General features: G+C 41.6%; 2 protein-coding genes across 2 annotated transcripts in view; one reads left to right on the forward strand and one right to left on the reverse strand.

Annotated features, from left to right (window-relative positions):
* dnajc17 (DnaJ (Hsp40) homolog, subfamily C, member 17) overlaps positions 1-18,934 on the forward strand; it is a 30,424-nt gene that overhangs the window by 8,365 nt on the left and 3,125 nt on the right. The window contains exons 6-10 of the mRNA XM_063909009.1: positions 578-686; positions 1,320-1,369; positions 3,072-3,149; positions 4,986-5,066; positions 5,657-5,776. Coding sequence (XP_063765079.1) covers positions 578-686; positions 1,320-1,369; positions 3,072-3,149; positions 4,986-5,066; positions 5,657-5,776 — 438 coding nt within the window. The remainder of the gene's footprint in view (positions 1-577; positions 687-1,319; positions 1,370-3,071; positions 3,150-4,985; positions 5,067-5,656; positions 5,777-18,934) is intronic.
* Positions 10,193-14,787, reverse strand: LOC134881569 (cdc42 effector protein 3). The gene is made up of 3 exons (XM_063909010.1): positions 14,188-14,787; positions 13,929-14,084; positions 10,193-12,567 (listed from the first exon to the last, which is right to left on the reverse strand). The coding sequence occupies exon 3, from the start codon at positions 12,447-12,449 to the stop codon at positions 11,826-11,828; it is 624 nt and encodes a 207-aa protein (XP_063765080.1). The 5' UTR covers positions 12,450-12,567; positions 13,929-14,084; positions 14,188-14,787; the 3' UTR covers positions 10,193-11,825.

Consider the following 18,934-nt stretch of genomic DNA (forward strand, 5'->3'; position numbering starts at 1 on the left):
CGTTGTAATAGGAAAAAGGTATTCCAGGGCATCCAGGGAACTCTGCAGCACTCCTCCCCAGGTGCTTTGATTCTGTTTTTCGTCAAATACTCCCTTCTGATTGAGTTGATAGCCTCCAAAGGCTTGGGTCAGGAACAAAGGCTTTTTCTGAGAGAGGCTTTTTTTTTGCTGCCATATCATAATTATCAGTAAACCCATTAACTGATATTGCATTACCTGATACGCTTTGTTCGGGAAGCCAATAGTAAATAAAAATGGTGTGCGTGTCTCCCTAGGTGAGTCATGGCATGTGTTATTGCATGTAAATATGTGGCCGCGTGCCATGTTGGGGGAGGAGGTAACCAGGAGGTGGCACTGTTCCATTTTCTGTATTAGAGGTTATAGCCTTCCCTTAAGAAATACGCTCTGCACACTGTCCTGGAGAACTCAGATTAGTAGAATGAGATATACAGACATATGGTAACTCTATGGTGAAACATTATAAATCAGTGATTAACGAAGAGCTGATTGGCTGTTACTCCAAAGCTGTATTTCTGTTTGTTCTTATTATGGTATGGTTTGTGTCTGTTTCTACCAGATAGCCCGTTTGAGAGAGGAGGGATCCAGGCAGCTTGAGGAGGAACAGAGGCTCATCAGAGAGCAGATCCAGAGAGAAAGAGAAACACAGCAGACGGGAAGCTACACAAGTATGTCTTCCTCCAAGATTTAACCTAATCCAGTCAATGCAAAACAGTTCAGTGCAGTCCTGTTCTTTTCCTGGATGAATCCAGTTTGATCCAGTGAAGACTATCCTGAATGAACCATAATACTCTCACTCCAAAATTAACAGTCACCAGCTTCCCTGTGGTTCTCCAAATATGATTTACACAAAAATCTATTTATATTTGAACGCACACACAATGTTTGTCCGTCCAACTTTTTGCCTCTTGGTTTTTGCTTTAAGCTTCACTGTCTCCATTCTGGAGACATGAAAAAAAGTAAGAGGCTTGTAAAATAAGACTATAGAAGTGTGGGTATTTAAGGGAATTACTGATTCTTGGCCCTAGACTTGGAGCTCTTTTTGTGGCTGGACAATTACTCATGCATAGTCAGCACGTCTTTGAGTCTCCTCTATTTGCATGCAGTCAGGCCTCCCCAGCCCTCACTGCACTCTGGTCCACTGGATGGATTATTAGACTGCTCTAAGAGACATGCACTTACCATGGGACAGCCAAACTGATGTTTATCTGCACGAGTCCCTCGACTTCTTCCTCCAAACAGTTGTTTCCTTGTCGTTCACTTAACCGTCTGATCCCCGACCCTCATGTTTTTTTTTTCAGTCTCAGGAGTGGTGAGATGTTCCAAAACCAATGTGACCCCCAAATTGAAGGTATGTTTTTCAACAATAGGCTGGGGAAGAGAGGTCAGGAGGAGGTTTGCACTTCTTGGGCTGAACATAGTAAAGCGGAAAAGAGGAACAGCTCCATCTGAGTGAAAGCGCCGGCCGAACCTCAGCGGGGATTTTGATAAAAACATAGACATTTGTAATTCATTATTTGGAGAACACATACGCTGTCTGAACACTGAGTGCACACGTTGTTCTAACGCCCATTCCTCCAGAGTAGGCCTCAAGTCGTCCGGAGGCCTGTAACTATACCAAGAGAGGGCTTATTATATTTCCTCCTGGAAACTGCCTAGCCCGGCATATTAACGGACACTCTGGGGACGTTAGCTAATGTGTTTAGACATTAAATCTGGTTTTCAAATTTGATAGCCATCTAGTGCAGCAGTGTATTCCCCAACATTGTGTATACAGTTAGAAAAACAAACATCAGCAGTATGAATGACTACATCACGGGTCACATTCAAGAACATGGGAATATTACTGCATAAACACATCTCAGGGAATGTTGGCTCTTCTTATGATGATTAAAAATAAAACTACCATTCTCTGTTTTCTGCATGTTATTTTTTGAAATGATTGTTTTTGGTTGTGTCTAAATACTGATGTTTCTTTGCTTGCCTTTCAGATACAGAAAACAAAGATTAAACCTAATACAAAATAATCCTGGTATTCATGATTAAACCTTATCTTCAGATTAAAAACACAGTCGACTCTGGTCAATCATTACTTAAAGTGAATCACAAAAACATTTGTCCCACTGATAGTCATTTTTGAAACAAAACAGCCATTTTGTTTCACTATAATCTGTCTTTTGTTTACATTTGGAGTAATATGTTGATGTTGTGAGGGTTTAAACTGCAGACATCCCATCATTCCAGCACTTAAACATCTTAATCAAAGGTGAATGAGTAAACGGGTTATCAGCAGGTACTGGAGACTGCTGTTGGAAGGAGAGTATCGGTTTTTAAATGTAATTGTTGGTTACAAAGTCAACACCTCGTGCTTGCTATTTCTAATCCCACTTAAAGCAGTTAGTGTGTTATTTGCCATGGATATGAGACTTTACACAATATCTCTGTAGGGAACTGATTTCAGTGTTAAGTGAAAGGAATTTGATAGATGATCTCATTGTGTTTTGTTAAGGCTGATCATTAGAGAAGCTCAAAATCAACATTTACACAGCGCAATATAAATATAATCAAGAATCAGCTAAAGAGACGTTGTTGCACAATCGAATAAGCTATCCACAGTTCAAATACAACCACCTTGTACCTAGGGCGACCTGTTTTGGATCACGTAGCTATTATTGTGTCTGGTGTTGTGCTTCAGTCTGTGATGCTATAGTTAAGAAACTGAGTCACAGTGTATTTCCTGATCCAAGTCTTTGCGTGTTAATTTCCCCCATTTTAGCAGTCTGGCATGCTTGGTATGAATGGAAATTGACTGCAGGTCTCACAGGTGGTGCCAGAGAGATGTTCCAAGAGTTTAACAATGCGTGTGTCTTCATATTTATTGTAATCGTTGTGTCATCACAGCCAAGCCTTCCTGGCAGGCTTTGTGTTTTTTCACCAGCTGAGTCCAATCAATTGAGCTATAATGATAACATATTATCGTGCGCTTCTTTTTATTCTTCGAAGTTCCTGATGATTAACCTGGGCCTGTCCTTTCTTCTTCTTTCTAATTGCAGTTAAAGTGGAAGTGTAAAAAAGATGACCAAACCAATGGAGGCTACTCTCAAGACATTCTTTTCAGACTTCTACAAAAGGTACACCCTCTTAAAATCAAATTAGTGCTTCCACAATTTTACAGTTTACAACTTAATCTGGGTAATCTAATGAAATATATCTGGAGGCAGCTGAGGTAACAATCCCTTTTTAATATATTTGTATTAGGACTTTGCAGGCAATGTTATAAATTAATGAGCATGACTGTTTTACAAGAATTTTGCATCATGCATGTGATGAAGTACTTAAAATGTGAGCCATTTTTTTACTGGATTAAGCAAAAACAGACATTCCCATTGGAGTATTAAATGATATTATTTCTCATTGAATTAATTCAGTACTTATTTCTAATCGCAATGCAAAATGAAATGCGTAAAAAAATAATAATAATTTGATCCTTGAATTTATCCTAGCAGAGCTGCACGGAAACAAACTTGCCTGCAGAGTCCGGCCATATCTGAGGTCTGCATGACATCACCACTGTAGATTGTTTTATTCTTCCCCTTAAACAAGGCCCATTAAGTTTTGTTGCAGTGAAAGTGCTGAGGGCAATGTTGGAGTGCCCTTTTAAAGCCATGCACGCCATTGTTTGTGCCCCTCTTACCAGGTGATTAAGCAGTGCCATGGGATAAATTAGGAAATGTGCTCTTCTCATGCAACGCAGTACCACCATATGCCATGATTCATGACAGGGGCTTTTAGTGGGGGCATAGGTTGGCCTGAATTGAGGATAGGGCAAGTGTCACTGACGTAAAGCTGTTCGGAAAATGGGCGTATGAATTTCTCCTCTGCACGAACCCCCATCAATGTGGCTCCAGGCAGGAGGGCTGTGTCGTAATAAAGACTTTGGAACATTCTAAATTCTCAAAAGCAAAGGAGAATACATTTTAGGGATGGTTTTGTTTGCGATGGCAAGCTATAATGATTGACAGTTAATGTTTTGGGCAAGAAATAGCCGCCACTGTGTGGGAAAGTACGGTACGTGTGCTTGCGTACGTGTGTGGACTTGTGTTCTTTGGCCGCTCAAAATAATAATTCTTCGTTTAAAGGGAGGAAAAAAAAAAAATTCTATTCTAAGAAACGTAGGCCTTTTGAGAGTCTCCTTTGTCACTGTTGGCCTGCTTCAGAGTGTCTTTCGTAGACATTAGCATTCCTGGACTTTCCCTTTCCCAGAAAGCTTAATTTTCACAGGATGAGCTTCTCCAAGGCCACCCTCCCCTCTGCTCCCAAGCCCCTGCTTTAGGTTGGGAGAGGTTAATGACAAAAGGCCTTGGTTATAAGGGATACAAACCCTGAGGAATTAAAAAATATTATTCATATTATAGCATTTCTCAGTCAAGATCAGGTTTTTGTCTCCCTGCTAAGACATTTCTATCCTTCCTCCACCTCTCACCATATCTCTCAGACAGGGAATGTCTGAGATACTCTTTGCCCTGCTCATCTTTCTGACCTGCCTCTCCTCCCTGTTCTGATTTGTGGCATAAAACTGGACGAGAGCCACATCTAACTTCATGCCAAAAATATTGTTTATCAAATACAGTTGTTACGTAACGAGTAGTTTCTGATCGAATATTGCCTTTTGTCTCTTTTGAGAAGTCGCAGACGTCTCACTTTTGGACACAATGTTCTGCGGAGTATTAATGGCTCGGCCCCAAACAAGCAAACCCTATCATTAGAGATCAGTTTTAATAACCACACACATATGAATCCTAACATTTATTCCAGAAGTCTATTATATTTGCAGTTTTTCAGTCTGCATATGCTTTGTGTTTTCATAGTTTGGGGTTTTGCCGTGAAAGGAAGTACTGATTTGAATGTTTTGCATCTCTCCTCTTCCTCCATTTGACCTCTTTTATTCTCCCATTTCTCACCTCTAGTATGGGGACGTGTCGAATGTGATAATATCGAGTAAGAAGAAAGGGAGCGCTGTGGTTGAATTTGCAACCGTGCGAGCAGCTGTAAGTACCAACCCCTCCCGGGACAGTGTCCTCATTCTGTTCAATAATGGAAATCCTCCTCTAAGCAGACATTTGCATAGAGCCACTTGTTTACGACTCACTTGCGACTCTGAAGTCACCTACCGAGTTTGAGTATTACTAAATAAGACGCCTGTCAAAGACCCCGCAGCCTCAGGACAGAGTCTGCAGCTTCCCCTTCTGTAGTGCAGAAACTTGTGCTGATGGGAACCATTGGACGGAAGAACTCAAGCCGCTTCATTGTTCCACACTGTCTGGATCCTCAGGCCCTTTGTCATGATGGTGTGCTTTTTTCTTGTGGTTTCCTCCCCACAACGTGTGGTTTCTCTCCAGAGAAAATGTCTGCCAGTCTACAGGGAACTGGGCACAGGTTCTGCGGTCTCTGTGTGTCCATCTTCATGTCCCAGACTCGCAGTTACAATACACCTTTGTCTTTGTCTACATGTGTTTCTCAGATTTATATAATACCCAGGTGTAACATAGATACATTTAACAGCTTCCAGAACAAGGAGAATGAAACGCTTGTAGAGCAACAATCCGAAGATGCACTCACTGACTACTTTGTGTTTTAGGAGCTGGCAGCTAAGAATGAAAGTGGCCTGAGTGAAAACCCCTTGAAGATTTCGTGGCTCGAGGGACAGCCCGAGGTTATTGCTCCAGTCTCGCAACCTGGCCAGTTCATGTCTTCACAGGTACCAATATGACCCAAAAATGCATTGTTGTAATTTCCTCCCTCACTCATCAAGCACGTTCGCCCTATGTTACAAAATCTTCCAATGTACACAGCTTCCAACACAAATGCTATTGCCTAAACACTGTCCCAGGAAGACGAAGTATGTAAACCTTCTGAGGTTTTAGTTTTTGTATCAGTGTTGCAAATTTCACCCCAGTGCCTGCACCCCCCTCCTCTGCTCTAGAACAATGTGTTTTGTTGAATAGGCCTCAGTTTATTTGCTTTGGAGTTGGTGAGGCGCTGAACCTGCACTGGCCCGAAGCCCCCGGCTGGCCACTCATTAACACAGCTACCTGGGAGACCCCAGGAATGCTGCACTTTACATAGCAACCCTGGAGATGCGGAGTGAAATAATGGTAGCATGGCACGTCAGACTGACTGAATGTCTGCATTGGTGCCGAGTGTCTCTGTATTGCTGTTGATAATACAATATTTATTTTTAGTTGTAATGAGTTTTTTTTACTTGAAGGATTTACTTTCTGCAGGCCAAAGATTTACTGCACAAACCCCAGATGCTTTATTCAGAAACTCTTAATACATTTTCCCTCTGATTTGTTGCCTCTTGACTTGGAAATCATGTAGCAGTTCGTGCTTCTGTCTCGACTTTTTAAAATTGATTTTGCAGCCTAAAATGTTGTATTTCGCTACAGCTCACACGCACACACCAAAGGTACACTAACTCTTTTCCTGTCCAAGGATAATCTCATTTTAGCCATATCCGCTGAGAAACTACAAAGGTTTTTTTTTTTTATCTTGACATTTCATTAGTATGAAGTAATTTCTTTTTTCAACCCCACATTTCACTTTCATGCTGTGATCTTTACCTTTGAGGGGTTGTGCACCAGTAGACTCTCTCTGTCTCCTCATCTGTATCTGCAGAGCTGCTGCTGAACTGGGTTTCACCTCTCCGCTCGGTGCACTGTGTCGGACCCTCTTGTCAAGGCTAGCATGTGAGGCTCAGCCTGCACACTGGGACTTGTCACACTAATCTCTTTAAATGTTATTATGGTAACCCGTTTTGCGTTACAGATATCCAAAACTGATTGCTTCATCTTTCTTTTTTTGTCCTGCACACTGGAATAAAAACATTACGATGACCGGGTAATCTTCCCATTAGCCATCAGCGAGAAAAATTCTCGCTAAAGAGGCCCCACCTGACATATTGGGTGAACCAGTGTAGATATTAGTAATGTTGTTCCACATCTGGCTCGGGGTCAGTGGACATGGGGGGGCATTTAAGAAAAAGAGATAGACGTAATAAGAAGCCAAAGCCTTGGAGGTCCTTCTCCCAGGACTCTATCTGAAATCTGAACATCTGATTCCTCTGCTGTTCTCTACTCTTGCATTGCAACCCCACACCAGGCAGCTGCAATCACATGGCAGCAGCTCTGGTGAGGAGCAGTGCTTCTTTAACCTCATCCATCCAAACACATCAGTCAGAGAGTCAGGGTCTCACTGCAGGGAGCTCAGAGACACAGCCGTATGACTTCAGCCTCAGCTTTAGTTCCAGCTCTGCTGGATGAATTTGGGGCCTAAAGGAGAGGGTGAACAATTCCCCTTGAAGACCCCCCTTAGGGTCCCGAGACCTTGAACAATACTAACTATACCATGATGTGTTCGATTTTCACTGCTTTCACAGAATGACACCCGAATGAACTGTTTAACTCACCATGGATATTAAAAAGTGCAAAACAAGTAAAGGGGCGCATCTTCCAAACCATGTCCTCCCCTATTCCTGATTCAATTCAGAACCCTCTCTTGAGAATGGAGTTAGTTTCAACTCCAGACTAATATTTGTTGTTTCTTGACCCCATAATTGAGTGAGAGCTTGGGAAATGGCCATGTTTCTGAATTAAGTGCTTAGGAAATGCTCAGTTGCTTTATTAGTATTGAATTAAACACAGTTGCAAATCTCATTGAATTCTGAACGAGTCACGATGCCTGACACAAAGAAAGATATACAGTTTTGTTTATTGTGGTAAATGATTGTGGTCTGTGGGCTAACAGAAAGAGTGCATGCCTTGCATACTGTAGATGTAAATGTAGCGTTTAAAGAAAGCTGACACATCAAAATGTGATTTCACATGCGAGAATGTGACTTATGACTCATACCTTACCTTCGTGACTTTCTGGGCTGTAGAATCCCGATCTTAACTATTTTCTTTCTCTGCCAGACTTAATGTTTGTGTCTCCGGAGATGTAATACCATCATAAATCACTGTGTCTTGATTCATGGTTTATTGCACAGTTGAGCGTACCATATTATTTAACATGGATCTATCGTAAAGGGTTTGAATTTGAGCTTTCTACGCCTGTTTCTTCCATCTAGAGCTGGTGAGCCATCACAGGCTTGTCACGACAGAAACCAGATGCAGCAGATCTGCTATTCTCGGATTGTTTTTCCAACTCGCCGGTTTGCTAGTGCTTGAAAAGCGCACTCTCACCTAAAATAGCCCCTGAGTCTGGAAGAGATGCTCTGCATGTGGCACAATCCACTGTGGCCTGACCCGCTCTCTGAGTGAAGATAAGGGACTTCAGGATTTTACTTATAGAAGGAACAAATATCATTATCATTATTGTTTATTACCTGATATTAATAGTGTCTATCATATTTGACTGGATAACAACAATTCAAATATTTTTGTTTAATGGCACCTTTCATGGCACTTTAGATTAGGTATTAAACATTGATGAAATCAAAATGTACTTACAATACAATAAGCATAGCTCAGCAAAGACTTTAAATGAATATTGCAGTAAAATATAAGATTCAGTTAAGTGAGTAAGCTACACAAATGGGTAATAAGAGCAGTTTTTACTTCTGTAATGGAGTCCAGTGTAGTGCGTTCCTAACGTTTACGTGCATCCTAGGAGAAGGCCCTGGCACCTGATGTGCCGAGGCTGATGGCTGGTAGTGAATGTAGACGTGCCAGTGAAGGCCGTGGGGAGTGGGACGAGGTGTGAGATGAAAGAAACAGGACATTATATACAAGGTTGGTGATATTTCTATGTATACCAACGCCCTCAAGCAACATAAGACCACACAGTTTACCGAAAATATACACTGGTTTAGGGAGGCCTGAAATATACTGATGTGTCTTTGAATTTTCTCATTAGATGCAGAATGAATATTTGGATTATGGTGTGGTCACAAATTCATAATTACTGTGGTACGCTCAGTTAATTATACCTATCATGAGGGGATAGCTGTTGTTTATTGCCCTTACCGTCTAAAGCTTGATAATACATTCTGACATTATGCAGTATCAGTATCATAAAATCCCCAGCTGTGTGAAAACATGCAGCATATTTCATTAGCATCAGCTCGAGTAGAAGCTGTAATTACTGTAGACGGACACCATCTTATTTGCCAAAGCAATATATAAAGTTTTTTAGTTTGTACTTGACAGCATAAATAATTCATAGGAGCTTCTATTTATTGAGAAGACAAGATATCTCAGTATTCTGTATGACAGCAAGTTTAGGTTTCTGCAGGGAGAGACGTGGTACTAGATGTGATTGGGATACTTCACAGCTCGACCAGGTTGTCCTTACGTACACAACATCATTTGTCCTCAATTACAGGCTCTTTCTTATTGCATCAGTCGTGAGGCTGAACACTTGTTGAGCTTAAGTTTAAGTGATTCTTAGAACCGAGAGCTTGTGTCGTCATAGCAGCCAAGGCCTTTCCAGCCAAGCCATGTCAAATTTGTAAAGAATTTGGGGGTTTTCAAAAAAACTTTGGAAATGTTTTTTGAATATGAAGAATGGTTGTTATGCATTCAATACTAATATGCTTTGTTATGATGCTTTTTTTTCTTTTGTGTTGATGTTTTTAACCCTTACTACTAGTCTCACAATATTTGTTTTCATCGTGGCTGTGCGACATTTCACAATTCTTCTGCCTCTTGCAGATCAATGAGACTTTGATCATGATTTATGATATCTGCCAGACACTGTCCAATACAAAGTCTTGGGAACAGAAAAGCTCTGAGAAAAAACCGACACACCCTGGTTAGCTATTTAATATCACCTCTTCATGATGCAGGTGTGCCTCAGACAGTTGCTTTAAAGTCCAGTTAGTCTAACGCAGTATTTGAGACTCTACATGAAATCCTGCTCAACATGCCTGTGTAATTTGGGCTTGTATGTCTCTCCACCTTGAAATAATGTTGTGCTGCATGCTTTGTTGGAAAATCCAAGGCTATAATTTCTGGAGAAACTGTTAGGCAAGGCTAATTGCCTGCTCAGTGACTTCTGACAGTTGTAATGCCAAATAAATGTCTGTCCGTCTGGGTGTGTAAACAATCTCATACGAGCTCTGTTAAAATGTTGACATGAGCAGCTCTATCCCACAAAACCACCAATCTTGGAATTTGAAAGATATTTTTCTTTACTTCTCAAAAATACAAAACAGTACATTCAATGCAGAAAAAAACCCCGTTCACAATTCGTTACGGTCAAATCATATAAAAGAAAAATGAACAGTGATATCCACTTTAAAATGAGAGATGGCAAAACAGATATACAGTGCAGACGTACCCACAGACGTTGCTGTTTCTGTTTGGACATACATAGAATTCTGAATCTATTGCTAGAAGCGGGACACTTGTGGTTGGTATATTCTGCAGAATGCCCCGTTGGGAACTCAGGAATGCGACGGGTTCTGGGTTTGCCTCACAGCCTTTCCTGGCAACCCCCCACTAAGGCACAGACTGAGGCTCTGTCCCAACTCTCCAGGCCTGAGCAAAGTGGACCTAGATTGTCTGCACAAATCTCAGATTGACCATGCGTGCTTACATGAAGTACATGTGTGCTCTCTATACATGTGTGCCAACGTGAGACTCAAGCGTGCGTTCTTCACGTGACGGGGGTCTGTTTTGTCAGAAGGTAGTGTTTAAACCCTCATCAGGACTTTTGCTGCAGTAATGGATGTCTCTGGTCCTCCTCCCTTGACACCCCCTGCATATGTGGAAGTATCACGTTACCCTTTACCACTTTCCCTCTCGTGCGCCACTCACCAGAACATCGGACTCTGATTTGCAGCTAAGAAAACAGCCTACTCCAACTTTCCTTTTTTTCTGTCTGAAGGTCTTGGACCTGTGGCCCAACTTGGTCTGCAGCCCAACCTGCCACCACTGGCTGGCTTTTATTGGAAGCAGAGCTAAGTGTTTGTTTTCATTGCATTGTTGGGAATGAGAGATGGGGGGTACCTTGGTCTACCTATGAGTGGGGCCTCTGGGATGCGTGCGGAGGAAAAATTGCCCTCTGCACACAATAGATTGGCAAGCACGCCAAGAGCCAAGACATCACAGCTCGAGGACCTTGGATTCCAGCCGCAGCTTTTCTTTTCTTAAACACAACACTCTTAAGTCTTAACAGCCGTCGTCAGTGCTCTGCTTTGTGGTTTGAGGGATTACAAAAGCAAAAGAGCAAAGTAAGAAGAGGTGAAACTGTCCAGCTCCGAGTCTGAACACCGACAGAGTTCAATTATTAACTTAAACATCGCATCCACATCTCCAAGGGGCAATTCTTAGGAGAACATTAACTATGGGTAGGTTTAACCTTTTAAACATTCTTAAGTTTTAATGTTTAACAAGTTTTGTGGACCAACGCGTACAGAAACATCGGTGCTTTATACATTTAGCAAGTTCCTTTTCCTGGAAAGTTTCTGTGACATCATATTCAAAAAGCAAACATTTTTCCTGAAACAATCCAAAAACAAATCAGCATTTTCATCCTGTAAATCAGTCTTGGTTTAAAATATTAGTTTACATCCATTAAAGCATGGGTGAGTCAAGGTCTCCCCAAAGGATGTTGGTCTTTACTTGGTACCCAGTTGTAGTTATTATCGAAAATCTTCAGATTTATTTCAACAAAAACTGCTTTAGGATATTGTTTTGTCCGTAAAATCAGGATCGTATCCCAATAGAAGGTTGCCATTTGGATATTTTCTCCATATTCCAAACCTTAGTAAAGCCTTGCTGACGGCCTGGCTACTTTGCTGTCTATTTGTGGAGTTTTTCCATCACCTGGAGGACATCATCCAGGATTGAAGGGCCCAGGTCGAGGCTGAAAGAAAAGCCACTGTCCTCCTCCTTATGCTGCACTCCAACCGTTTTGTCACAAGTATCTGTAGAGTCTTCATCTCTGTCTGAATTCAGACTGCCCCGTCCAGCGCTGTGAGCCAGGTTGGGAGCAACATTATTCCCTCTTTTGTACCCATCCACCTTTTCCATCTCTGTTTCCCTTTCCTTATTGTCCAGCAGCGGCATAGAGTTGCATATCTTTTTTTTCTGGGACACGTGCAGGCGGCCTACATGCCAGTCGGGGCTCTCGGAGCCCTCGGCCTCCTCCAGGTTCACACGAGGGGGCTTTGGCGGGGGAGAGCAGGCCAGGAAGAGATTCTGCTCGCTCTGGGAGCTTTGTAAAAGCAGATTGTGGCCCATCTTTAAGAACGACAGATCTCCAAAGCTGTCCGTGTGGGCATCGTTGCCAATATGTGAGAGGTGGCGGAAATCAGCCAGTGGGAGGCTGATCATGTTGACAGACAGCACCTCCCTGCGCTTGGTGTTCCTGCTGGGCCAACGACCAGAGGCCGGCTTCCTGTGCAGCGATGTTCTGAGTGGCATGTTGGCAGATATGGTCGAGATGTGCCTAAATGTTTTTATTTATCCTTTAAATCCTTTTTCCTTCTTTGTTCAACAAGGATTCCTTAGGAAGTGATGAAGCTCATGAACATAATTCCATCTGCATCAAAAAAAGAGAAGAGAAATTATAATTTACCCAAAAAGTATATTACCAAGTTAATAACATGATTGCACTACTTAGGGTCACAAGTAAACAACACATAAATCCATGCATGACAGCCATGCTTGATATTTAAAAAATGTTATTTGCGTTTTTGATCGTTCAGGCTTCCTTCACATCATGCGATAAAATGGCGCAGGTCTGTGCTTGTGCTTGTAATTGTAGCACCAGATGTAAGTATTGGACTGATTCAGTGGGCCTGATGTGAATCGGGAGCAATTGTTTAGAGATGGCACCTGCTCCACTTGATTTTGATTTAATGTAGTTGATATTATTTGGCAGTACAGAGGTGTTCCAACAATGCTTTGAAGCTTCCATTTGTAAATATTTACTTTTCAAATCCCTGTCCCTTCCCGTGAATCATATTTCTTCATATTTCGTTTTTGGAAGAACATGTGGTTTACCGTAACTTCTGACCGAAATCACGATAACTTCCCATTTGAACACATGTTTCTGATTTTTTAAAAAATATTACAAATAGCTGTAGTGCAGTTGTTTTATTTTTCTGAAGTGTGAGAGATGGGCTCTGGATGTGGAAGTGAACAAAATGTGATATTTTTTACATAAACAACACTGTAGGTAATACAGTTCCAACTAAGTTCTATAATGTAGTTTGGGGTTATTGAAAAGATGTTTATATCCACCAACAAAACTTAAAAGGAAACATTCATGGTCATATTTAACCAATACAATAAAACTTTAAATTAGAGTTTTACTTCGTCCTAAAAACAATAACCTAATTCTGCGTTCCGTGACCTGTAATCATTTTATTGAGTAAAACAGAACTGTTCATCAACGCTGGCATGTCGATTAGATAATCTGCCCCGTGTCTGTGATTTTACGGTCTCCCAAACAGCTTTGCCCACATTAGATCTGCATTCGTGACTTGAAACACTCACTCTGTAAATTTGTAAGCCACTACAGCAAACAGGTTTTGTTGGCCTGTAAAGGTTTTATCGGCACTTTCGTAGCAGCGGGAGATGGGAGAGCGTGGACACAACAGCATTCCTTTCCAAACATGTCAGTTTGGCCAAGGAGGAGTGTTAGGATTTCAGCCATGAGAATCATGTTCAGGAAACACTTCATGATCAAGTACAAATTAAAGAAGCCTCATTATAACAGATTGGCCAAGAAACGTTTTTAAATAATCTTCCTCATTGCTGCCATAAATCTGAAGCGGACAAGAAATCTGTCTAATGTAAACTTTAACTACGGGGTAAAACTAATTCCAGATTATTCCTTTAATGCCGTTCGTCTAGTAGGATAAGGAAACAAAAGGGTAAAGATGAATAAGTTCTTACCTGTCTTGCTGAGCAAATACAAGATATTTGAATCCAACAAATGCACACACGTCTCTGTCAGGAAAATGGGCAGCGTCTACCTGCACACCCTGCCGAAATGATCCTCGACATGATGGGGCTTGTTCAACGGTTACAGAGAAGATCTCACTGCGCAGCCTAAACACAGGAAAACAGAGCGAGTGACTTCTCAGTCACATAATCACCAAGCCAACTTTGACAATAAACTGTAGCATTTAGCTGCCAAAAGGGCGTCTCTTACCTTTGTCTAGTAAGCACGTTTTCTCAGTCCTTGGACATTTGATTCCCCCTTTTTTTTTTTTTTAGCAAATCCTCTCCAGTGTAAACTCCCTCTTGCATTAAGGAGTGATTCAGGTGTGTTGCCGGTGAAAGTCTTCTTTGCATAAGAGATTAGCAAGGTGAGGTCAGAGTACAAGCGCGCTTAGCGGTCCAGTTAAAGGCTTTTCTTCGTTTTTTTCCCCCCTTAAGGCTTTTACTGGTTTAAGTTTGTAGTCATCCCGTTTTAGAAAGGTTGCCAGCCGTCAGATGATATCATCCTTATTGCGGAGTGAGCTGGCTTTTTAGTCACAAGTGTTAAAGGAAGTCCTGCGGTCAGATTGGCTGCACCCATTACCTGTGGGACAGTGATGGGAAAAACTGAAAACGGTGATGAAACTACGAAGCACGACTCATTTTGAGAGCTTGAAGTCAAGTTTGAATAGGTTACTGAGTACGACAGTTTGAGTGTGTTTGATGGATTGTGTGCTTGTTTCTAAAAGGGAAGTGATCATCAATGAGCGAACAGGTCAGCCACCCAGTGGAGGGGGCCACTAATCTCCATGTCATTGTCCCTGTGCGCTGCTGGTTTCCTGATTTCCTGCCTGCTGCTGGTGTGTCTAAAGCCCACTCCACAGGCCCTTCTGCCTGACTGGAGGCCTTTAGCTTCTCTGTGTAATCAAAGCACACTATGACATACAGACATGTATGTACAGGCACGCTGGGTTGCACACGAGATATAACTTGTCGCATTTCCAATTCTCACGCCCCCGGCATGTTGCCTTTGCCTTTATGAATGCTGTAGCAACACAGGAATGGAAATTGTGTCAGAACAGCAAACCTTTTTCCCTGCTCTTTGGAATTTGGTTGTGTTAAAAATGGCAGGGTTAAAGCCCTTTGTTGTGCTCTCACGAGGAGTAACTGTTACTTATGTTCCTGCCATTTTGGTTGCATAATGGTTTGGAAAGTAAAAAAAAACACAACTATATCATATCCTAGACCTGAGTCCCGGTGTTTTTTAAAGACAATATATCAAAACTTAGACACACTCATGCTCTGGTTTCCCAACATCGACTGAACATAGTGTTCCAGTAGAAAGGAGAACATGGCTGTGGATCCATTTATCATTGTTCATTAGAATTAAACATGCAGGATGTTAAGGAAATGGAAAAATCATATCTTTCAATACTCCTCCTTTTCTTTCAAACAGATCCAATAAACAATAGACAAGCCGTGTGATCATCTCCCACCCTGCACTCCAGCGCCAGACCAGTGTGCAAGAGCCGACACAATTACCCACGCAAATGAAATTATCATAACATTTACTCAAGATCGAACAGAACATTTCTTAACATGTTTCTTCTGAGAAACCCCTGACTTTCTCCACCTACAACCACAAAGCTGCTTTCATGCTGGAAGACAACCAGGGTGAAGAGCTCAGGTTTGTTTGCAGTGATGGAATGACCTTATAAGACCTTCAGACTGACCAAGGTCGGGCTCTCTCAGTTATGTTTGCGTGCTAGGTAGTTTCTCGGCTGATACGTTAAGCCTTAGCTGAACTTCTGTATAAGTCTCTTTTCTAAGGCCTGACCATAGCGGGCAGTGTGGTTGGATTCAGCTATGCTGGGCCTGAAATCTGGGATGCTGCATGTTTTTGTTGTTGCAGGATAAAAAGTGCTTCCAGATATTGCTTTGACTGGCGCTAGAAGCCCACACCGAGGCTTTGGTGGATATCCTTCTGGTCCTTTGTTGTGTGTTCTTCAGCTTCCGCTGTATCGAGGCCCTCAGACTGCCAGCAGCATCTAGACTACATTTACAAAAGTTATTTTTATATGAAAAACATTTTCCAAATGATTGCAAAAATAGGACATACTATACTTGCGATAAAATGTAATTGTAGTACATCGATGAATGAGTAAGTCAAGAATGAGTCTAGACGGTCCATTCATTGCGCAAATTTGGGCCGTCCACAGCTCGATGTGTCTCCAGAGCAGTTCCCAGTAGCTACTCTTCGTCATGTCCTTTAATCAATTCTAGTGAGAGCATTTGTCATCATTTAAACCATTGTCGTCACTGATGTCTCCAGAGATATGACTCAGGGTGAGCCTTTTGAATGCGCTCCAACAAAAGTCTGGCAGTCTGGCTGCTAAGAGGAAGTGCTGCTACTCATTTGCCACATGACAAAGATCTGACATCAGTCAAAGTCCAGGTGTTATCTTTCAGAATATCTGGTCCAGACTCACTATCACAGGACAAAGCTTACAGTAGCCTCTAATCAACAGAGGAGGGTCACGTCAGGTCCAACACGATGAAAAAACTGGATGATTAAAGGACAAATATACTTTGCTGGGAAGGTAATGTGGATAGAGATGCTAAATACTACATAAACAGAAATAAGCTTAATATTTACATGCAGGTTTTAGACACAAATACGTCGCGGTGTCTGTTTTTGCTTTCTAGCATTATCCCACATTGTTAAATATTCACTAATGAGTTCAGGACTTTGTGCTTGAATGGACATAAAGCAGGAAATCACAGCATCTGTTTTTCTGTCAGAGAAATATGATTTTTACGGGAATTCTTGTGGACTATGGGTGACAAATTCATCCCTAGTATTCCCCCTCAAAGAAATGTTATACAATGGTAATGTTTTGATATTCTATACAGCAATTTCATACATTTTTTTGGTGGTTTTGAACTTATAAAATGTATAGAGCTTTCCATTTAGTTTTTGCAGGACTGAGCATAAAAAAGAAATATGCATATGCATAGCTCATCACACAGTTATTCTGTCAGTGAATGTGGGCGGTTGGTGAAGGTTGGGAATGTACTGCTGTGTCTCCTGGCGCTGAATCATTAGTCATTATAAAATCATGTTTGAAATATTTACATAACTTTGAAGACTGGAGGTATGATGTAAACAGTTACAGGATACATTCCACGCTGGTTTGTTCTGCACGTAAGAATACATAATATAGATAAGGACTAATGCACAGACATTTCAAATGTTATGTTTCAAACCTTGATTTAATTTAGATTTTTTTCCTTCCCTCGTAATGCCTTCATCTCCAAAGGTCAGACTGCATTCTTCTTACCAGTCCTGTGGCCACTTTTGAGAAGTCTGTTGCAATCAGAGGGCTTTTCCCGGAAGGCCAGGATGTGAAAGACATAATTTTGCTTTTACAACGATGTATTGTTGGATATTAAAGAGGCCAAACCCCCACATCTCCCTATTCTAGGATCCCCGAGCTCATCCATCATAAAGAGCAATGCCAGGGCACCGGGAGTTCAGGCCTTCGCTGCCATTTCACTTTTCACTGTTTATTTCTTTAACTTTAACAGCTTTCAAAAGGCTCTCTCCCTCTCCATCCAACAGGGTTCTATTCTGTCTAATACCGTGACCACGTACAACCACATAACTACACGTACACACAGACGCACACACCCTTACATCGCACTTCAAATCCATTGATGTTTTTCCCCCCTTGACTATTGAGTGTTATTGGCTTTCTCCAGTCCACACGCAGCTATCACTTCCTGTACAGCAGTTCATCCAGGAACTGGACTGCCTCTAATCTAAAAAAAAAAAACATCCTTATTTAACCACTGCTGTTATCTCAATTACATCTCAGAGAAAATATGGAATATCCATTGTCTCTTTTTACTTATTATACTTTGTTTAACACAGTAAATATCATTCCCAGTGCAGTTTGAACGATGGCTCTAAATCCTTGCAGATGCATTGTCACAGTCAATGATCCTAGATGTATCTACTAAGACTGCATTCTTTTCAGACAGAAAGACTTTAGTATTTGACTTCTGCTGTCAAATAAAAGAAGGGCTTGCCTTGGAATTCCGTTGAAAAACCAGATGTTTGAACTACATGTGCATCCAAAGGGTTAAATACAGGAAGTACATTTGGGCCTTAATCTCTGTGTAGTGTTTGTCCTTCACTAACAAAAACATTATAATCGACCAGACCTTCGGGGTTTTATGTCTGCGAGTCTTATAATGAACGATGATTAATCCTCCACCATTTACAAAGCTCCAGTTTTGTCTGCGTAGGAATTTCACCTTGGCTCCAGTGTTGCATGTGCAGTACCCCTGCCCGCTGACTGTTTGTTTGAGTTAGCAGGAGTGCTCGGGCCACCCCCAAACACACACACTCTCACACACACACACACACACACACACACACACACACACACACACACACACACACACACACATACACACACACACACACACACACACACACACACACACACACACACACACACACACACACACACACACACACACACACACACACAAATGATTTCTAAATAACTGTTCGCCTCTCATAAATCACCTACTCCATAGGTCCGTGACACACACACACCACTCCACCACACGCACTTCAGATAAATAGCTCCTTGATTAACTTCACCAGAGTACATTAGAGGCAGACATGTTAGCCGGCACCACAGAGCAGGATTGAAGACAAAGCCGTTTCTTCTCTTGGCAGCAGAATCTGTGAAGTACATGGCTTTGAGATATCTGATAGTTGGTGTTAATGAGTAATCCAGTCATCAAACGCAAATTGGTAACCTCTCAGGGTACAAAGTTAAGAGACCATTAGCATACAATGGAAGTATACATGTTTTTAAGGGTACTATAGTGTAATTTCACTGCATGAAGCAATAAAATCAGCCAAGAAGTGTATTTAAATTAAATGTTCAGAGGTGTTAAGC

Source organism: Eleginops maclovinus, chromosome 19, assembly GCF_036324505.1.
Source record: "Eleginops maclovinus isolate JMC-PN-2008 ecotype Puerto Natales chromosome 19, JC_Emac_rtc_rv5, whole genome shotgun sequence".
In the NCBI taxonomy this organism is placed as follows: Eukaryota; Metazoa; Chordata; class Actinopteri; order Perciformes; family Eleginopidae; genus Eleginops; species Eleginops maclovinus.

What these genes read in the sequence shown, in the direction of transcription:
- LOC134881569 (XM_063909010.1), bottom strand. Translation starts at nt 12,449, where the DNA reads ATGCCACTCAGAACATCGCTGCACAGGAAGCCGGCCTCTGGTCGTTGG.